Raw genomic sequence first — 17,002 nt, forward strand, 5'->3', positions numbered from 1 at the left:
AACCTTGATGACCCTTTATTTGGCCCCCGAGCAGATTTCTAGGTACCACAGTATTTGGGCCGGCAGCTGTATTTTTATGGGCGCCAGCCCATTAATTTCTTCTTGCTCCATGAGCATGCACACACAGTGTTCACTAATGAACGCTGAGGCGCGTGCAATGAAAGATTACGTCCTGACACCAGTGCCGGCGTCAGGACGTACTTTGTGGGTGGAGTTAGCTTGCAATTTGTACGGCCCCCGAAGGATGGTATAAATATCTAAATGGCCCTTGGCAGAAAGAAAGTCTCTCACCCCTGGCGTAGACAAAAAATCTGCTCCTATGACTGTTATTATTTTTGTATCATTTGAATAAAGACTTGACTATTCAAGTGCTGGAATCTTTATCTGTAACGTACCTTTCCATTATCTGTTTGCTTTCACTACATCATATATATTTTTGTTTATTACAGGGTGTTTATGGTCCCAGGGCATATATTGCCACTCAAGGCCCCCTGACACATACTGTTGTAGATTTCTGGAGAATGATCTGGGAATATAATACTGGGGTAAGAAAAGTACTGTTAATATAAACTTAACATAAGGCTTCATTCAGATTCTATGTGTGGTTTTCATGAATAGAACACATACCCATTATGGTCTATGGGGGATATTCACATGTCCGAGGTTATTTTGCAGATCGTGTGTCCATAAAATAACATCAAAGAGATATGACCATTTTTGATCAGAGTCTGGCATCAAAATTACCCAAAATAACTCTATAGGTCTGAGAAAAATGGACAGCACGCATTGGCATCCGCGTAAGATCCGCGTACCGTCCATTTTTAACATTTAAATGGATAGGAGAATCGTTGCAATTTATTTATTGTTGCATACGAGAAAATCACTGATGAAACAATAATGGTAAAAATTGACTTGCCAGTTGACCAGCCTGAAAAGAATCTTTTTCCAAAAGGAAAAGGCATTCCTCTTCAGACAGCTGTTTCAAGGTAAAAGGAGTTTATCACCCCCAAAGTACAAATTAAATTACTTTATATTGGGGACTTGGCCCCAATAAAAATCATACCTGTAGTATTTTAGTGGCTGAGAAAAAGCATTTTTCTTCATATTCCCCTCAATTTACATTCTGAGCACTTTCCTCTACCCTAATTGACAGAGGGCCAGCATGTAATGTCAATTAGGATAAGGGGAAGTGCTCAAAATGCAAATTGAGGAGTTTAACGGTGCACAAAGCCCTTGGCCACACCAAGCTTGCACTACAGTGCCCTCATATGCATAGGAAATTTTTTTTTTTTTTCTCAGAACACTGAAATCTATGCTATGGGTATGAATTATAGCAGCTAAGTCCCCTGTATAAGTAGTTTAATTTGGGTTATGTCAGACTCCCTTTAATATGGCCATGGTCCTCTAATGAAGTACATGGCAATGAGACCCATGTTAGTAAATACCAGCAGTTCCATAATTGTATGCTGGACTTGAGATCCTGTGTAATGTCAAGTGCTCTAGAAGAAAATGTTAAAAGTGGAGAAAAATTATTTCAGGCCTTGTCAAATGTACATTATAAATCTCCAATGTGCTTAAAGGGATACTTTCATATAATTTTATGGCATATAGGTATGGCTGGAAAATTATAGGCCAGGCAAAGCTTTGAGGGAAAAAGGTATACAAATCAGCTCTAAGAAGTTGAAAGCTCGCTGTCTAGCACCCTATAGGTTAATGTCTGGCTTTTTTATGAGTCTTGTCACTTGACAAGAATATTTAACTATAACAGAATCTGTAAAAATGCAGAAAGATAATTACAGACCATATCAGATGTTCGTTCAAAATAAGCCTTGTGCTTAAGGGGATATTCCAATTTATAATTTTATGGAATATAGCCATGATTGGTGAAGGACCCCCAATGCACTCCCTCTAATTCAATAATAATGAACAGTAATATCACTGTTCCACCAGCCCCTGGACTGCTAAGGCCTGTGATTGGCTACACTGCTAAAGTCATCTGACCACTGCAGTCAATCACAGGCAGCAGTAGTTTAGCAGAATGGTGACATTACTGAAGACCACAAAGTAGCCTACGCTAGACTCAGGTAAGTACCAATAGGCGAGTGTGATTGAGTTTAATATTTTTTACAGATCCCATCCCCTGGACAAAGTTTTAGATTGCACAGGCAACACTTTTTATCTTGTCATGAAAGCATTTGGGGTATTCTGATGTCAACATTGTTTTCCAGTGGACAAAAATCATTTTATTCACAGCATATAAATAACGGAGGCTCCTATTGAGTGGTAGCAGGCAGAAATCTTTACAATTCATGCGGCACTGATACAGAGGGCATATTGTACAATAACTAAGTTCAATTTTCATTATACCATGAATAACATACATCCCCTGAAACCAAAATACCCTTTAAGTCTATATCTTTTTTTGTTTTCCAGATTATTGTCATGGCCTGTATGGAGTTTGAAATGGGAAAAGTAAGTTTAAAAGCCAATAGATCGTCATTTTCTTCTCTCTCAATGCTAGGCTATGTCTTGTTCATAAATAAAAAATTTTTAAAAAAAGTGTTTCCTCCACAACTAGAAAAAGTGTGAACGTTACTGGGCAGAAGTAGGATGTGAAGTGTTACAATGTGGACCATTTTCTATTACATGTGTAAGTATCATGATCACTATTTTGGCACAAGCAGAAATCTGTAATTTTTCCTTGAAATTATCATTCCTTGTTCCGTAGACTAAAGAAGAGAAGAAGACGGACTACGTTATCAGGCTATTGGCCATAACCTATGGCAATGTAAGTGTTTTGTGATTTTTTTTACATAGATACATTGTATAACATACCTTTTTACTGTGTTAAAGCAGATCTGTCACTAGAACAACAATGCCAACCTAAGGTCACCAACACAGTGTCAAGTTCACTAACCCTTTAAAGAGGTTGTCCACTACTTTATAATTGATGACCTATCCATAGGATAGGTCATCAATGCCTGATCAGTGGAGGTCCGACACTCAATACCCCGCTAATTAGCTGTTCTCAGCATCGGCGGTGGTCGGCACTGCTCAATTGCAGAGTTGCTCTGTCTTCTGATAGTGGCGGCGGCAGGGCCGGGTACTGCACATACGCCTCCTATTGATTTGAATTGGAGTTGGATGTGTAGTACCCTGCCACGGCCACTATTAGAAGACGGAGAAGCTCCACAATTGAGTAGTGCCAGCTGGCGGCCTCCGCCTCCGACACGAGAACAGCTAATTGTCGGGGTGTCGGGTGTTGGACCTCGACCAATCAGACATTGATGACCTATCCTAATCCTAAGGATAGGTCATCAATGATAAAGTAGTGGGCAACCTCTTTAAAGAAGAGGTCATTTCACATGATTTAACATGTTAAACTGGCCACATCATGGAATAGTGGCTTCAGAGCTGAATAAAACGTAGTTTTTATTGTTCAATTTCTCATGATCGTTGTGGAGATATTAGCAGTTTAGATTTTCAATTATGCTCACACCAAGGGTGTGTTAGCTGAGATTTGTCACTGGGGCGGTTACGTTTTTCCTCATCATTACTTTGACCAATCATAAGCAGGAGGTGTCATGCAGGGGGAAAAAAAACGAAAATGCCCCTAGACAACTTTAGAACAGGCTTTCTCATGTTAGAAATGTAATGACAAACAGCCCTGCTCTCCTTTGTGAATTTACTACTATTATCTACTAAGTAGAGTATAGAGCAGCTGTGAGTCATTACAAATACCTCTGCATCTGCTATGCTCCACTCACAATACTATCAGTGTGAGGGGAAGAGGAGTAAAGCAGAGCTGACAGTGCAGTCAGATGAAAGCTGCAAGAGGTGTATGAAATGACACATAGCTCTGCTTTATTCCCCTCCCTCTACACTGACTACAGTGAGATGAAAGCTGCAAACAGTAGGTGCAGAGATCACGAAAGAAAGGAGGGCTGTGTGTCATTACATTTCTCACAGGAGAAAGTCAAGTTTAGGCTTTTCTCGGGACCTGTTCTTTTTTTCCCCTGCATGAAACCTTCTGCTTATAATTGGTCAAAATCATTCATGGAAAAAGTAACTGCTCCAGAGACAAATTTCTCATAAAGCCACTTTGGTACTATATATTATATTACACAACCTTTACAGGTCATCACTGCAACAGAGATGAGAAATGAAAAAAAAAAGTGAAAGTCAGTTTTGCAGCCACTATTCTAAGATAAGACCATTTTCATTTTAACATACTAAAACTTATGAAAGGTCCTTTTCAAGCAGCCATTTCTTGATTATACTTTTTATTTTTCCGTCTACATATCTGTATGAGGGCTTATATGTAGGATGACTTTTCAATCACAACATTCTATTTTTAATATAATGTACTGAAAACACAAGTTGATTGAAATGGAGAGAAAAAATCCAAATTCGCCATTGATTTTAGGGGAGTCTGTACAGTTAAGGTAATAACAAACTTAAATATCTTTTTTTATTTTAATGATTTAAAAAGAATTCAGAGCTTTTTATGTTTCCATTGATAGACCTGTGTAAGGGCATGTTTTTGTGTGATGAACTGTACTTTTTTTTGGTACTGTAGGGATTCAAGCTTTCTTGTAGCCATTTGAGTACACACAGGCACTTGGTTCTTGTATAAAGCAGTCTCAGATTTATTATCTGTCATAACCTTTACCAGTGCTCAAATGAAAGAAAACAGCCATTTCCTAGCTTCAACAAATAATAACAAAAATAGACCATCCACTGGATAGGCAAAGAAACAATACAGTCTCACCCATGCCACAATACAAGCACAGGTTTTGGCTCAGTTTGGTCAGCAATCCTGGTCACTCTCCAACACCATCATATCAGACACACCTGAGCCAACCCAGCTGCCTTTTATAGGATCTGCAAGACCTGAGATGGAGTATATAGGTGCGACCATTCCCACCCAAGCTCTTTTGGTTGCTCCTAAATCCCGAACCCATAATCCGGTTCACTAAAAATCTGCCCAGTAACTTGTTGTTACTGACCACTCTATTCTGGGACCTACATCACTGAGGCTAGTCACCTCGGTGACACATACTTGCCATCCAGGACTTTACCTCCTGCTTCTCTACAGTACAAACAAAGTTTTGATATTTTTTTTATAACACTGATGAGGGGGAAGAATTGTGATAAGAAAAATGGCAATTCAGATTTTTTTATTTTTTTCTTCTTTATGGTGTTTATGACATAAAGCAAATCACTAGTTTTTATGGAATCACCTAGTAAATAAACAATTGTTGCATTGTGCTTGACAATTACAGCGCTAGATGCATATATCTTCCACTTAGCACTGCTAATGTATGACATGTGGATGGAACTGGCATAGGAGTAGTGCCCATGCCATCAACAAGGTGTGTAAGCTGTAAGTTACCGCTCATTCCGCAAAAATCAAGCACTCATATGGTTTGGCTGATGTGAAATTCAATCCATTGTTAATTTATGGCTTTTCAGAAACAAATAGCTGCAGTCTCAAATCAGTCCCTCGTCAATTAAGTACAGTATGCTATATCAGTGCCTCATTACTTCTCTGATGCAGGAAATACGAATAGTTTACCAAATTCATTACAAGAACTGGCCTGATCATGATGTCCCCTCTTCTGTGAAGCATATCTTAGAAATGATACAGGACATTCGTCTTCTCCAGAAAGATGACAGTCCGCCAATATGTATCCACTGTAGGTAAGGAAAGTGTGATTTTATTTCTACACTAAAGTGTTTCTAGTAGGAGGTTTCAGCTCCTGGATGTAAAAATTATTTATTAGATATAGATTATGTGGATTTTGTTTGTTAATGCATGTAGCTCATTGGTTTATATACAGTACAGACCAAAAGTTTGGACACACCTTCTCATTTAAAGATTTTTCTGTATTTTCTTGACTATGAAAATTGTACATTCACACTGAAGGCATCAAAGCTATGAATTAACACATGTGGAATTATATACTTAACAAAAAAGTTTGAAACAACTGAAAATATGTCTTATATTCTAGGTTCTTCAAAGTAGCCACCTTTTGCTTTGATGACTGCTTTGCACGCTCTTGGCATTCTCTTGATGAGCTTCAAGAGGTAGTCACCGGAAATGGTCTTCCAACAATCTTGAAGGAGTTCCCAGAGATGCTTAGCACTTGTTGGCCCTTTTGCCTTCACTCTGCGGTCCAGCTCACCCCAAATCATCTCGATTGGGTTCAGGTCTGGTGACTGTGGAGGCCAGGTCATCTGGCGTAGCACCCCAACTTGGTCAAATAGCCCTTACACAGCCTGTAAGTGTGTTTGGGGTCATTGTCCTGTTGAAAAATATATGATGGTCCAACTAAACGCAAACCGGGTGGAATAGCATGCCGCTGCAAGATGCTGTGGTAGCCATGCTGGTTCAGTATGCCTTTAATTTTGAAAAAATCCCCAACAGTGTCACCAGCAAAGCACCCCCACACCATCACACCACCTCCTCCATGCTTCACGGTGGGAACCAGGCATGTAGAGTCCATCCGTTCACCTTTTCTTCGTCCCACAAAGACACGGTGGTTGGAACCAAAGATCTCAAATTTGGACTCATCAGACCAAAGCACAGATTTCCACTGGTCTAATGTCCATTCCTTGTGTCCTTTAGCCCAAACAAGTCTCTTCTGCTTGTTGCCTGTCCTTAGCAGTGGTTTCCTAGCAGCTATTTTACCATGAAGGCCTGCTGCACAAAGTCTCCTCTTAACAGTTGTTGAAGAGATGTGTCTGCTGCTAGAACTCTTTGTGGCATTGACCCAGTCTCTAATCTGAGCTGCTGTTAACCTGCGATTTCTGAGGCTGGTGACTCGGATAAACTTAGAAGCAGAGGTGACTCTTGGTCTTCCTTTCCTGGAGAGGTCCTCATGTGAGCCAGTTTCTTTGCAGCACTTGATGGTTTTTGCAACTGCACTTGGGGACACTTTCAAAGTTTTCCCATTTTTTTTGACTGACTGACCTTCATTTCTTAAAGTAATGATGGCCACTCATTTTTCTTTACTTAGCTGCTTTTTTCTTGCCATAATACAAATTCTAACAGTCTATTCAGTAGGACTATCAGCTGTGTATCCACCAGACTTCTGCACAACACAACTGATGGTCCCAACCCCATTTATAAGGAAAGAAATCCCACTTATTAAACCTGACAGGGCACACCTGTGAAGTAAAAACCATTTTCGGTGACTACCTCTTGAAGCTCATCAAGAGAATGCCAAGGGTGTGCAAAGCAGCCATCAAAGCAAAAGGTGGCTACTTTGAAGAACCTAGAATATAAGACATATTTTCAGTTTTTTCACACTTTTTTGTTAACTATGTGTTAATTAATAGTTTTGATACCTTCAGTGTGAATGTACAATTTTCATAGTCAAGAAAATACAGAAAAATCTTTAAATGAGAAGGTGTGTCCAAACTTTTGGTCTGTACTGTATGTGTAGGAAAATTCAGTTAGTTCGTATTCATCATGTTTCCATTGCTCTTTAATAGCTATTAAAAACAAGTGATTATTTAAAAAAAATATTACCTATCAACTGTAAACTATTATATCTATACTACTATTACTTTTTATTTAATGGGAATGAACTATGTGATTTTATTAAAGAACGCCTTGTTAAGTTCAGTAGTTTACAGCAAGTACTTCCAAAATGTATACGGCCAGGGAAGCTTGTAAATTATTGGAGCTGCAGCGCCACCTAAACTCAGATTACTATAACTGCAGATTGAAATATCAATCATTATGTACATAGCATCTGATTAAGCATTATTCTATATGACAAACATATCACTTTGCTTCATTTGTTTTGTGTTGTTAAATTTAGTGCTGGCTGTGGGCGGACTGGCGTCATTTGCACCATTGATTACATATGGAGACTTCTTAAAGATCAGGTAAGATTGGTCGTGTCACAGATGCAGACATCAATAGGTTTCAGTGTCTTTGTAACAAATGTTAATATTATTTCTCTCCCATCCTAGATTATTCCAGTTAATTTCAGCATTTATTCCATTATCCAAGAAATGAGGACACAACGGTCTTCTCTAGTCCAGACCAAAGTATGTACTTAATCATTAGCAACAATGTTTTATTATAATCACTATCCTTCCCTTGGAAACCCTTTTAAAGAGGACCTATCAGTTGTGAGAAAAATACCAGATGTGAAAGTAGATGAAATTATAAGACTCTTCTCAAATACATGTAATTAGCTAATCACTTGATTTCTCTTAGTATTAAGAGGACACAGGTTTTAGTTCCACTTTTCCACAGTGAGCTCTAAATCTGATGAGGTTGAGATAAACATCCCCCAGTGATATAGCTAAATGGAACATTGGGCTTAGATCTGCAGGATTTAGGGTTGACTCATCATTTCACCTGTTTTGTCAAGGCGATTGTCCATTGAATACAATAAGGAGAATAGATTAACTTATTTTTATTACGAATTCTCCTAAACAGATTCACAAATCTGGTGAATCATTTCCCAAATGCATCCCAAAGAGCAGTAAATCAGTGAGACACAAATCAGGTAAAATTTTCCCTCCCTTCAACCTAGAGTCTGAAACTGATTATTGCTATTTATCATTAACGTAATGGCATTTCCTGTGTATTCTGCAGACCAGCTAAAGAAAAAGAACATAGCTGTTTATAAAGGGTTAATCTACTAATCGGAGGACACAGCTGCTTGTAAAGGGTTTATCTCGGTCGCTTTCTACATACTTCATAGAAACAATAGTAGTAACTCAGAGAAGGCTGTAGGATTTACCTGTACTGACGCTCCTATCCTCCTTCTGCTGCAGCTGCTACATAATATACAAGGAATATTCTGATTTTGCCACATATATAATTACATTCAGCTTCAAGTAAAGAAACTCTTTTGTGTTATTTACATGCAACACTCTACCCCACACAATAATATCTCCCAGTGCAGAAACAAAAACCCTTAAACCGCTGTTATATGGTGAGACTCCACTTGAGTTGACTTCAGTCTCCTTTTCTTAAAGGGACAGATCTTTTATCACTAAATCAATGAGGAAATATTGGTTAATGTAATTAATTGTCCTTATTGTATATATTTGAGAAAGGTATATATTTGTTCTTTTTTACTTTACGATGTTTCCAAGGAGGTGATAGGTCCTCTTTAAGACTACCATGCTTAAAGTGAACTTGACAGCTGATACAAGCTAGCTGATCCATGGGCAGCATGTATCAAGCACTGGTTTTATGATCTCAACCAGGTATGTTTGAGTCTGAAACACTGCAAAGTTTCAGAAAAAAACATACTTTAAAGAAACCAGGGACCGAGCCATGCTGGAGACTAGTCGGACAAGCGGGTCCCCACCCGCTTCTCCCCAACTGCTGCCCTAAATTGACAGGTCTAGGCAGAGACCTGAAAATCAAGGGTAATGGGTGGTGTAAGATGGCCGCCGGACAGATCCTTGAGGGGAGATATGTATCACCGAGGTTGGTAGGTTTGGTGATGTAAACCCGGGAAAGCATGCTCCAACACACGTAATGCTGAGAGGCTTAAGAGGGCGTATCAGGGCTGGTTTTTACCAGCAGTCATAAGAGATGGGAGGGAATAGCTACTCACATATCCCCACCCCAGGGCGTGGTTTTGGTAAATAAAATGGAGACCGAGTGTCTCATTCAGTGTCTGTGGCTTGAGGTGTGGAGACCTCTTCTTCTTTTTTTTTCTTTTGTTTTTATTTACATAGCGCCAACATATTCCGCAGCGCTTTACAATTCAGACAATTTACAGACATTATGAGCACTGTCCCCATTGGGGCTCACAATCTACATTCCCTATCAGTATGTCTTTGGAGTGTGGGAGAAAATCGGAGAACCCGGAGGAAACCCATGCAAACACGAGAACATACAAACTCCTTGCAGATGTTGTCTTTGGTGGGATTTGAATCCAGGACCCCAGCACTGCAAGGCTGCAGTGCTAACCACTGAGCCACCGTGCTGCCCTCAAGTGTGTTTGTGCTAAAGGACACTGACCGTGAGCGGGCGAACCCGCACTACTGAATGGACTATTTATTTTCTGTTTTGTTACTCTGTGCCAGACCAGGCTGTGTTTTGTTTGCTTATGCGCAGCGGTTTATGAAGTTATAATAAACCTGCCTTGAACATTTTTAAAGACACTGCTTCCTGTGCCTACCTCAAAAGCAGCGGAGTGAGTAAAACCCTACAGTGGGTAGAAGTTGTCCAGGACCCACCTGTCCGACTAGTCTCCAGCATGGCTCGGTCAATGGCGACCTTTAAAGTATGTTCCCCTCTGAAACGCCAAAGTGTTTCATAGTCAAACATATATGGCTGAGATCATACATCCAGTGTCTGATACAATCAGCCCATGAATCGGGCAGCATATATCAGATGTCAGGTTCACTTTCATATAATGTAATGAATCAACATGCAAGTTAATTTCTACAAAAATGTAAGGTAAATGTAATGTATCTCTGGTTCCTTAGTTCCAGGGGACAAATCAATTGGAAAGGCAGTGTGAATAAAATATAGCCAATTTAGTTCTCTACATAACCCCCAGAGTGGATGTCTGGGTGCATCTGGAAACTCTCACATCATTTACCTTCATTCTTGGCAATATCTCTCAGCAATTGAATGTGCATATGGGGGTGTTCAGATTCTAATAGTATTTTAACATTTAGGAAAAAAATATTAATAGCATTAACAACAACATCTTGACTATGTATAACACTATATAATTCAATAACTTGGCAGAGATAACAAGTATATAATCATACATGGTTTGATTTGTAATATTTTCCAGGAACAGTATGAGCTTGTCTACAATGCAGTTATTCATCTATTCAAAAAAGAACTTGAGATGATAAATGTAATATCAGGCAATGACGAGAATATGGTAAGTGTGTTACCTAGCAAAATTCCTTGGTCATGTATATCTGCCTGATGTATTATGTGCTACTAGCATAATGACAATACACTTGGCCTGTAGACTAGCTATAAAACGTGCTGAAGATGCAGTGGATAGTATAAAACAATGACTACTGTATACTGGGTATACATTGAACTACAGTTTAAAGCACCCAAGACAAGCAGAATACATCTTTAAGTCTTATATCCGATGAGGATGTATGTCAGAATAGTTTTATAAAACTTTTGGAAAAATGTAAACTCTTTGCCCACAAGACTAATTGACAGCTCCTCAGCATTCCTCCTCTGTTGCTGCTGAGATCTCACAATGCTTAGTGCAACTGCAGAGGTTATTCAGACTGTGTGAGCGGAGACTAAATACATTTGGACTCATGAGCTATTTGACCCTGATTAATCAAGACCGGCGATTTTTTTGCTGATCTTGTTGAAGGTTCAGGTGTTGTTATACTCTTTTGATTGATGAAGAGGCCTCTTCATGAATCAGGAGCATCTGATGAATGGCGTTAACCACACCAAAAATCTTACTCCAGACTCCAGATCTGGGAATGCTGCAGCTCATCATAAATTACAAAAGCTGTGATGTCACGCCCCCTTCCCTCTCCAGCTCCGCCCATTTTGGCAAAGTTGGGTGAAACTGATGTGAAAACGGCAAAAATCGCAAAGATAATGGGCCTGATTCATTAACCCCTTTACAACCCAAGGTGGTTTGCACGTTAATGACCAGGCCAATTTTTACAATTCTGACCACTGTCACTTTATGAGGTAATTACTCTGGAACGCTTCAACGTATCCCCCTGATTCTGAGATTTTTTTTCGTGACATATTGTTCTTCATGATAGTGGTAAAATTTCTTCTATATAACTTGCGTTTATTTGTGAAAAAAAATGGAAATTTGGTGAAAATTTTGAAAATTTTGCAATTTTCAAAATTTGAATTTTTATGCCCTTAAATCAGAGAGATATGTCACACAAATTAGTTAATAAATAACATTTCCCACATGTCTACTTTACATCAGCACAATTTTGGAACCACATTTTTTTTTTATTAGGGAGTTATAAGGGTTAAAAGTTGACCAGCGATTTCTCATTTTTCCAACAAAATTTACAAAATCATTTTTTTAGGGATCACATCACATTTGAAGTCACTTTGAGGGGTCTTTATGAAAGAAAATACCCAAAAGTGACACCATTCTAAAAAGTGCACCCCTCAAGGTGCTCAAAACCACATTCAAGAACTTTAACCCTTCAGGTGCTTCACAGGAATTTTTGGAATGTGGAAGAAAAAAAATAACAATTAACTTTTTTCACAAAAATGTTATTTTAAACCCAATTTTTTTTATTTTCGCAGGGGTAACAGGAAAAAATGGACCCCAAAATTTGTTGTGCAATTTCTCCTGAGCACGCAGATACCCCATATGTGGTGAAAAAACACTGTTTGGGCGCACGGCAGGGTTCGGAAGGGAAGGAGCGCCATTTGACTTTTTGAATGTAAAATTTGCTTGAATAATTAGCGGACGCCATGTTGCGTTTGGAAAGCCCCTGATGTGCCTAAACAATGGAAACCCCCCACAAGTGACACCATTTTGGAAACTAGACCCCTTAGAGAACTTATCTAGATGTGTGTTGAGCACCTTTAACCCCCAGGTGCTTCACAGAAGTTTATAACATTGAGCCGTAAATATAAAATTTTCACATTTTTCCCACAAAAATGTTTTTAAGCCCCCAATTTTGCATTTTCATAAGGGTAACAAGAGAAATTGCACCATGCAGTTTGTTGTGCAATTTCTCCTGAGTAAGAAGATACCTCATATGTTGGGGAAAACCACTGTTTGGGCGCACAGCAGGGTTCGGGAGGGAAGGAGCGCCATTTGACTTTTTGATTGTAAAATTTGCTTTAATAATTAGCAGACGCCAATGTTGCGTTTGGAGAGCCCCTGATGTGCCTAGACAGTAGAAAACCCCCACAAGTAATACCATTTTGGAAACTAGACCCCTCAGGAAATTTATCTAGATGTGTGGAGAGCACCCTGAACCCCCAAGTCCTTTACAGAAGTTTATAGCATGGAGCTGTGAAAATAAAAAAATCAAACTTTTTCCACAAAAATGATGTTTTACCCCAATTTTTTTATTTTTACAAGGGTAAGAGGAGAAAATGGACCCCGAAAACTTTTGTGCAATGTCTCCTGAGTACGCCAATACCCCATATGTGGGAAAAATACAGTGTTTGGGCGCACGGCAGGGTTCAGGAGTGAAGCAGCACTGTGTGACTTTTTGAACGCAAAATTGGCTGTAATCGAGAGCGGACGCCATGTCGCGTTTGGAGAGCCCCTGATGTGCCTAAATATTGGAAACCCCCCACAAGTGACCCCATTTTGGAAACTACACCCCTTAAATATTTTATCAAGGGGTATAGTGAACATTTTGAACCCAGAGGTACGACACAGAATTTGATAACATTAGGTCATCATATTGAATAATTTGTCATTAGTCTTGAGCGCAAGTGCTCGCTACTTGAGTTTGCATCGGGTACTTGGGTACGCGCCATGTATCGCGGGTGCTCGAATGACATGCTCGAGTCCCCACCCACATGTTTCACGGTTATTAGACACCCATAAAAAAAACATACGGGGGGTCGCTCGTGCATGGCAGGCAATCCCTGCGAGGATTTTTTGGCCACGAAGCATGTGGGGCGGAGACTCGAGCACCCGCGATACTCAGTGCATACCCAAGTACCCGATGCAAACTCAAGTAGCGAGCACTAACGGTCAACACTAGTCGCCATATCGTAATCTTTTTTTTTTTTTTACTTTTGAAAAAAATCCCAACCCTAACCCAACCCTAACCCTAGCACAACCCTAACCCGAGAGTTTATTTTTTACGCCGTTCCTCGTGCAGTATAATTGATTAGACGTCTTTATTCTTCGGGTCGGTGCGATTACAGCGATACCAGAATCATATCGGCTTTTTATGATTGACAGCTGTCACACACTAAAAGACGCATTTTTTTTAAATCTAGTTTTTGCATCGCCATATTTTGAGACCAATAATTTTTCCATATTTTGGCCGACAGAGTCATTTGATGGCTTGTTTTTTGCGGGATGAGTTGACGTTTTTATTGGTGCCATTTTCAGGCACGTGACATTTTTTGATCGCTTTCTATTTCGATTTTTGGGAGGCAGAATAAACAAAAACCAACAATTCAGGAATTGTTTTTTTTTTTTTATGCTGTTCCACGTGTGGTAAAATTGATAAGGTGGTTTTATTCTTTGGGTCAGTATGTTTACAGTGGTACCACATTTATATCATTTTTCTGTGTTTTGGCGCTTTTACACAATAAAAGCTATTTTATAGAAAAAAATATTTTTTTGCATTGCTTTATTCTGAGAGCTATAACTTTTTTATTTTTCAGCTGATGGAGCTGTATGGCAGCTTGTTTTTTGCGGGACAACATGACGTTTTCAGCGGTACCATTTTTATTTATATTCGTCTTTTTGATCACGTGTTATTCCATTTTTTGTTTGGCGGTATGATGATAAAGCATTGTTTTTTGCTTCGTTTTTTATTTATTTTTTTTACCGTGTTCACTGAAGGGGCTATCTAGTGGGACAGTTTTATAGGTCAGGTCGTTCCGGATGCGGCGATACCAAATACATGGTACTATTCCGTACCTGGCTCTTAAAGCCCAGGGCACAGGTACGGAATAGTACGTCATGGGCTTTAAAGGGGTTAATATTGGTGTTATAGGTGCATCCCTCTTAGTGGTCATTTTACAACTGCCATGCACCTCTGCCAGAAATATTACGACAGTGTCACGGTTTCAACATTGACTGTGACTGACAGATGCTGTGAGTGACAGCTCAGCCTCCCTATGGGATCTGGAGTGTAGTGGACTGTCAGTTTTGTGAGTGACAGTTCAGTCATCCAATCTGAACCTGGGGGTGCTAGGTTGTCAGCATTGTGAGTGACAGCCCTGCTGCTCAATCTGGTCTAGTCTGAGGACATTTCTCCAGGTGCCTCCCATCCTTAATCATTTGCAAGGTATTTAGCTGGCTAGCTGTTAGTAGTCAGTGTCACTTGTAGCTGTGCTTTAAGTTAGGTGTGTTTGCTTAGCCCTGTGTCTCTTTCCTCTGACACTGTTGCCAGACCTAGGATTTGTCATGACTATTCTTGTGGTTTATCCTTCCTGCTCTTGACGCTCTCTGACTTCAGGTACCTGACCGCAGATTTGGCCTCTGACTATTCATTTTTTTTACTCCTTTGTCTTGACGTACCCTTCTGTCTTTTGACCCCAGACTGTTACCTGACCAAGCCTTTGTCTTATTCCTCTGTACTACAAACCCTCCTGGTATCTGACCGGGAACCTCCAGACTACTCTGCCTCACGGTTTGTCTGTGAGTACTTGACTCGCCCAGGGAGGATATGGGGGATACTCGGTACCCGGGCCTTTACTTTCTTTGTAGGATGTCACAGCAGTCGGCTTCCGGACCCGTACTCTGGGGTCACTCTTTAAAAATGGGGGTTTTGTTAACAGTTTGTCTCGTGACGCCACCTGTGGCTTCTGGTAATGAGTACCAGCGCTGCTGCAGACCTCCGGCGGTGATGGGATGGCAGCTGGGATATTTTCGCTCCCCACAGGTGGAGCGGGCCCCCGGGGCAGGGTTGATGGAAGGGATGCAGGTGAGAGGTGGCCCGGTCTGGTCAGGGGGAATGATGGACACGCACATAGGGGATTAGCTTCAGTACCTTTACTGGTGTAACGGCAGGTAGGGTCCAGGGTACTTAATAGGAAGGGTGCACTTCAGAACTCTCCCCAGTGAGCGGGTTGTAGGCCTCCTGGTCCGTTTTTTCTTCTCTCTAACTTCTAGCCAGCCTGGAACTTGGCCTAGCTTCTATGTTGTTTTGCTCTCTCACCTGACTGCTTGGTAGTAGGACTTGTCTCTGGCAACCACTATCCCTGGATGCCAGGGCCTTCGTGGTTCCTAGTCCTGTAATTGATGGTAGCTTCAGGATGACCATGGGTCTGGAAGCCTCCTGGTATGCCGGTTGTCCCTACTGGGTGTAGAGAACCCTGTAGGCGCGGACTCGGTGTCCGGCTTGCGACCTGGGGTGAGCTTCAGTTGCTCCTCTGCCCCCTTAACTCCTCTCTTCTCTCTCCTTGCCTCGGCCATACTCGGGACCCTCAGTACAGCAGCACAGTACAGTACACCACCAGAGGGCTCCCTCTGGTGGTCTGAGGTGAGGGGCGAGATGTCTGTTTGTAGTAAGGGCCTCTTGTGGAGAAGTCCATCCATGCACCCTTTTGGGTCCTGTGGTACCTGTAGTAGCAGGGTGCCACATTCCCTCCTAGTACAATTCAGTACTCCTGGACTGAAGCATTTTAAACAGGTAACAAAAAGTAACAATAATAATAACAATAACAATGTTACAGTAAGTCCCGTCACCAGGTGTCCATTTCACTGATGAAGATGTAACAAGAGTAACATGAGGGACCCGCCTTAAAACCCTCAACGTAGGCCCTGGGCGTGGCTACAGGGCATAAGTGATCCAGGTTTTGGACCACGTCTTCGGCCACACCAAACGGGTTTTTGTTCTGTGGTCTTTTTATGAAACAAATAGGGGGGGCACTTTGATAAGTGCAACTATTTACAACAGAAAGTTTTTGGCTGCTCACAGTCCTCAGCCTACAAGTCTTTATACCCTTACGGGTAACTAAATGAACACATTATTTTCAGTTCACACAATAAATAATAGTAGGCAATACCCAAAAGGGTAACTATTTACAATGTAGGCATTTTGTACTTATTCCCTATACCTGGCAGGGATTTGGCCTTGTGTGCTGCGTGTGGACCTTCGTAGCACTGGGGTGATACTGGTGTCTGTGCATGCACTCTCTGTTAACCTATCAGATCTACGTGCGGATAAATTATAAAACTGCCTCAATCTCTCTATGGGACTGGCAAGTACACTGTTTACTGGGGACTCTTCCTGTTCCTGAGCAGGTTCTTCTAGGGCGCTCACAGGTTCTTCTTGTGGTGGAGGCTCTTCTGGTGGTTGGCAGAAGTGTATCACTGGTATGATGACTGCT

The 17,002-nt window shown here is 40.8% G+C and overlaps 1 protein-coding gene across 3 annotated transcripts in view; it reads left to right on the forward strand.

Annotated features, from left to right (window-relative positions):
• PTPN22 (protein tyrosine phosphatase non-receptor type 22) overlaps window positions 1-17,002 on the forward strand; it is a 233,985-nt gene that overhangs the window by 104,487 nt on the left and 112,496 nt on the right. For all 3 annotated transcript variants that reach the window (XM_073667164.1, XM_073667163.1, XM_073667162.1), the window contains exons 4-11: window positions 450-545; window positions 2,434-2,472; window positions 2,579-2,650; window positions 2,729-2,788; window positions 5,561-5,703; window positions 7,833-7,899; window positions 7,987-8,064; window positions 10,794-10,886. In XM_073667164.1, coding sequence (XP_073523265.1) covers window positions 450-545; window positions 2,434-2,472; window positions 2,579-2,650; window positions 2,729-2,788; window positions 5,561-5,703; window positions 7,833-7,899; window positions 7,987-8,064; window positions 10,794-10,886 — 648 coding nt within the window. The remainder of the gene's footprint in view (window positions 1-449; window positions 546-2,433; window positions 2,473-2,578; window positions 2,651-2,728; window positions 2,789-5,560; window positions 5,704-7,832; window positions 7,900-7,986; window positions 8,065-10,793; window positions 10,887-17,002) is intronic.

The sequence above is a fragment of the Phyllobates terribilis genome, unplaced genomic scaffold (genome assembly GCF_046119375.1).
Source record: "Phyllobates terribilis strain yellow unplaced genomic scaffold, ASM4611937v1 Scaffold_2__4_contigs__length_985480577, whole genome shotgun sequence".
In the NCBI taxonomy this organism is placed as follows: Eukaryota; Metazoa; Chordata; class Amphibia; order Anura; family Dendrobatidae; genus Phyllobates; species Phyllobates terribilis.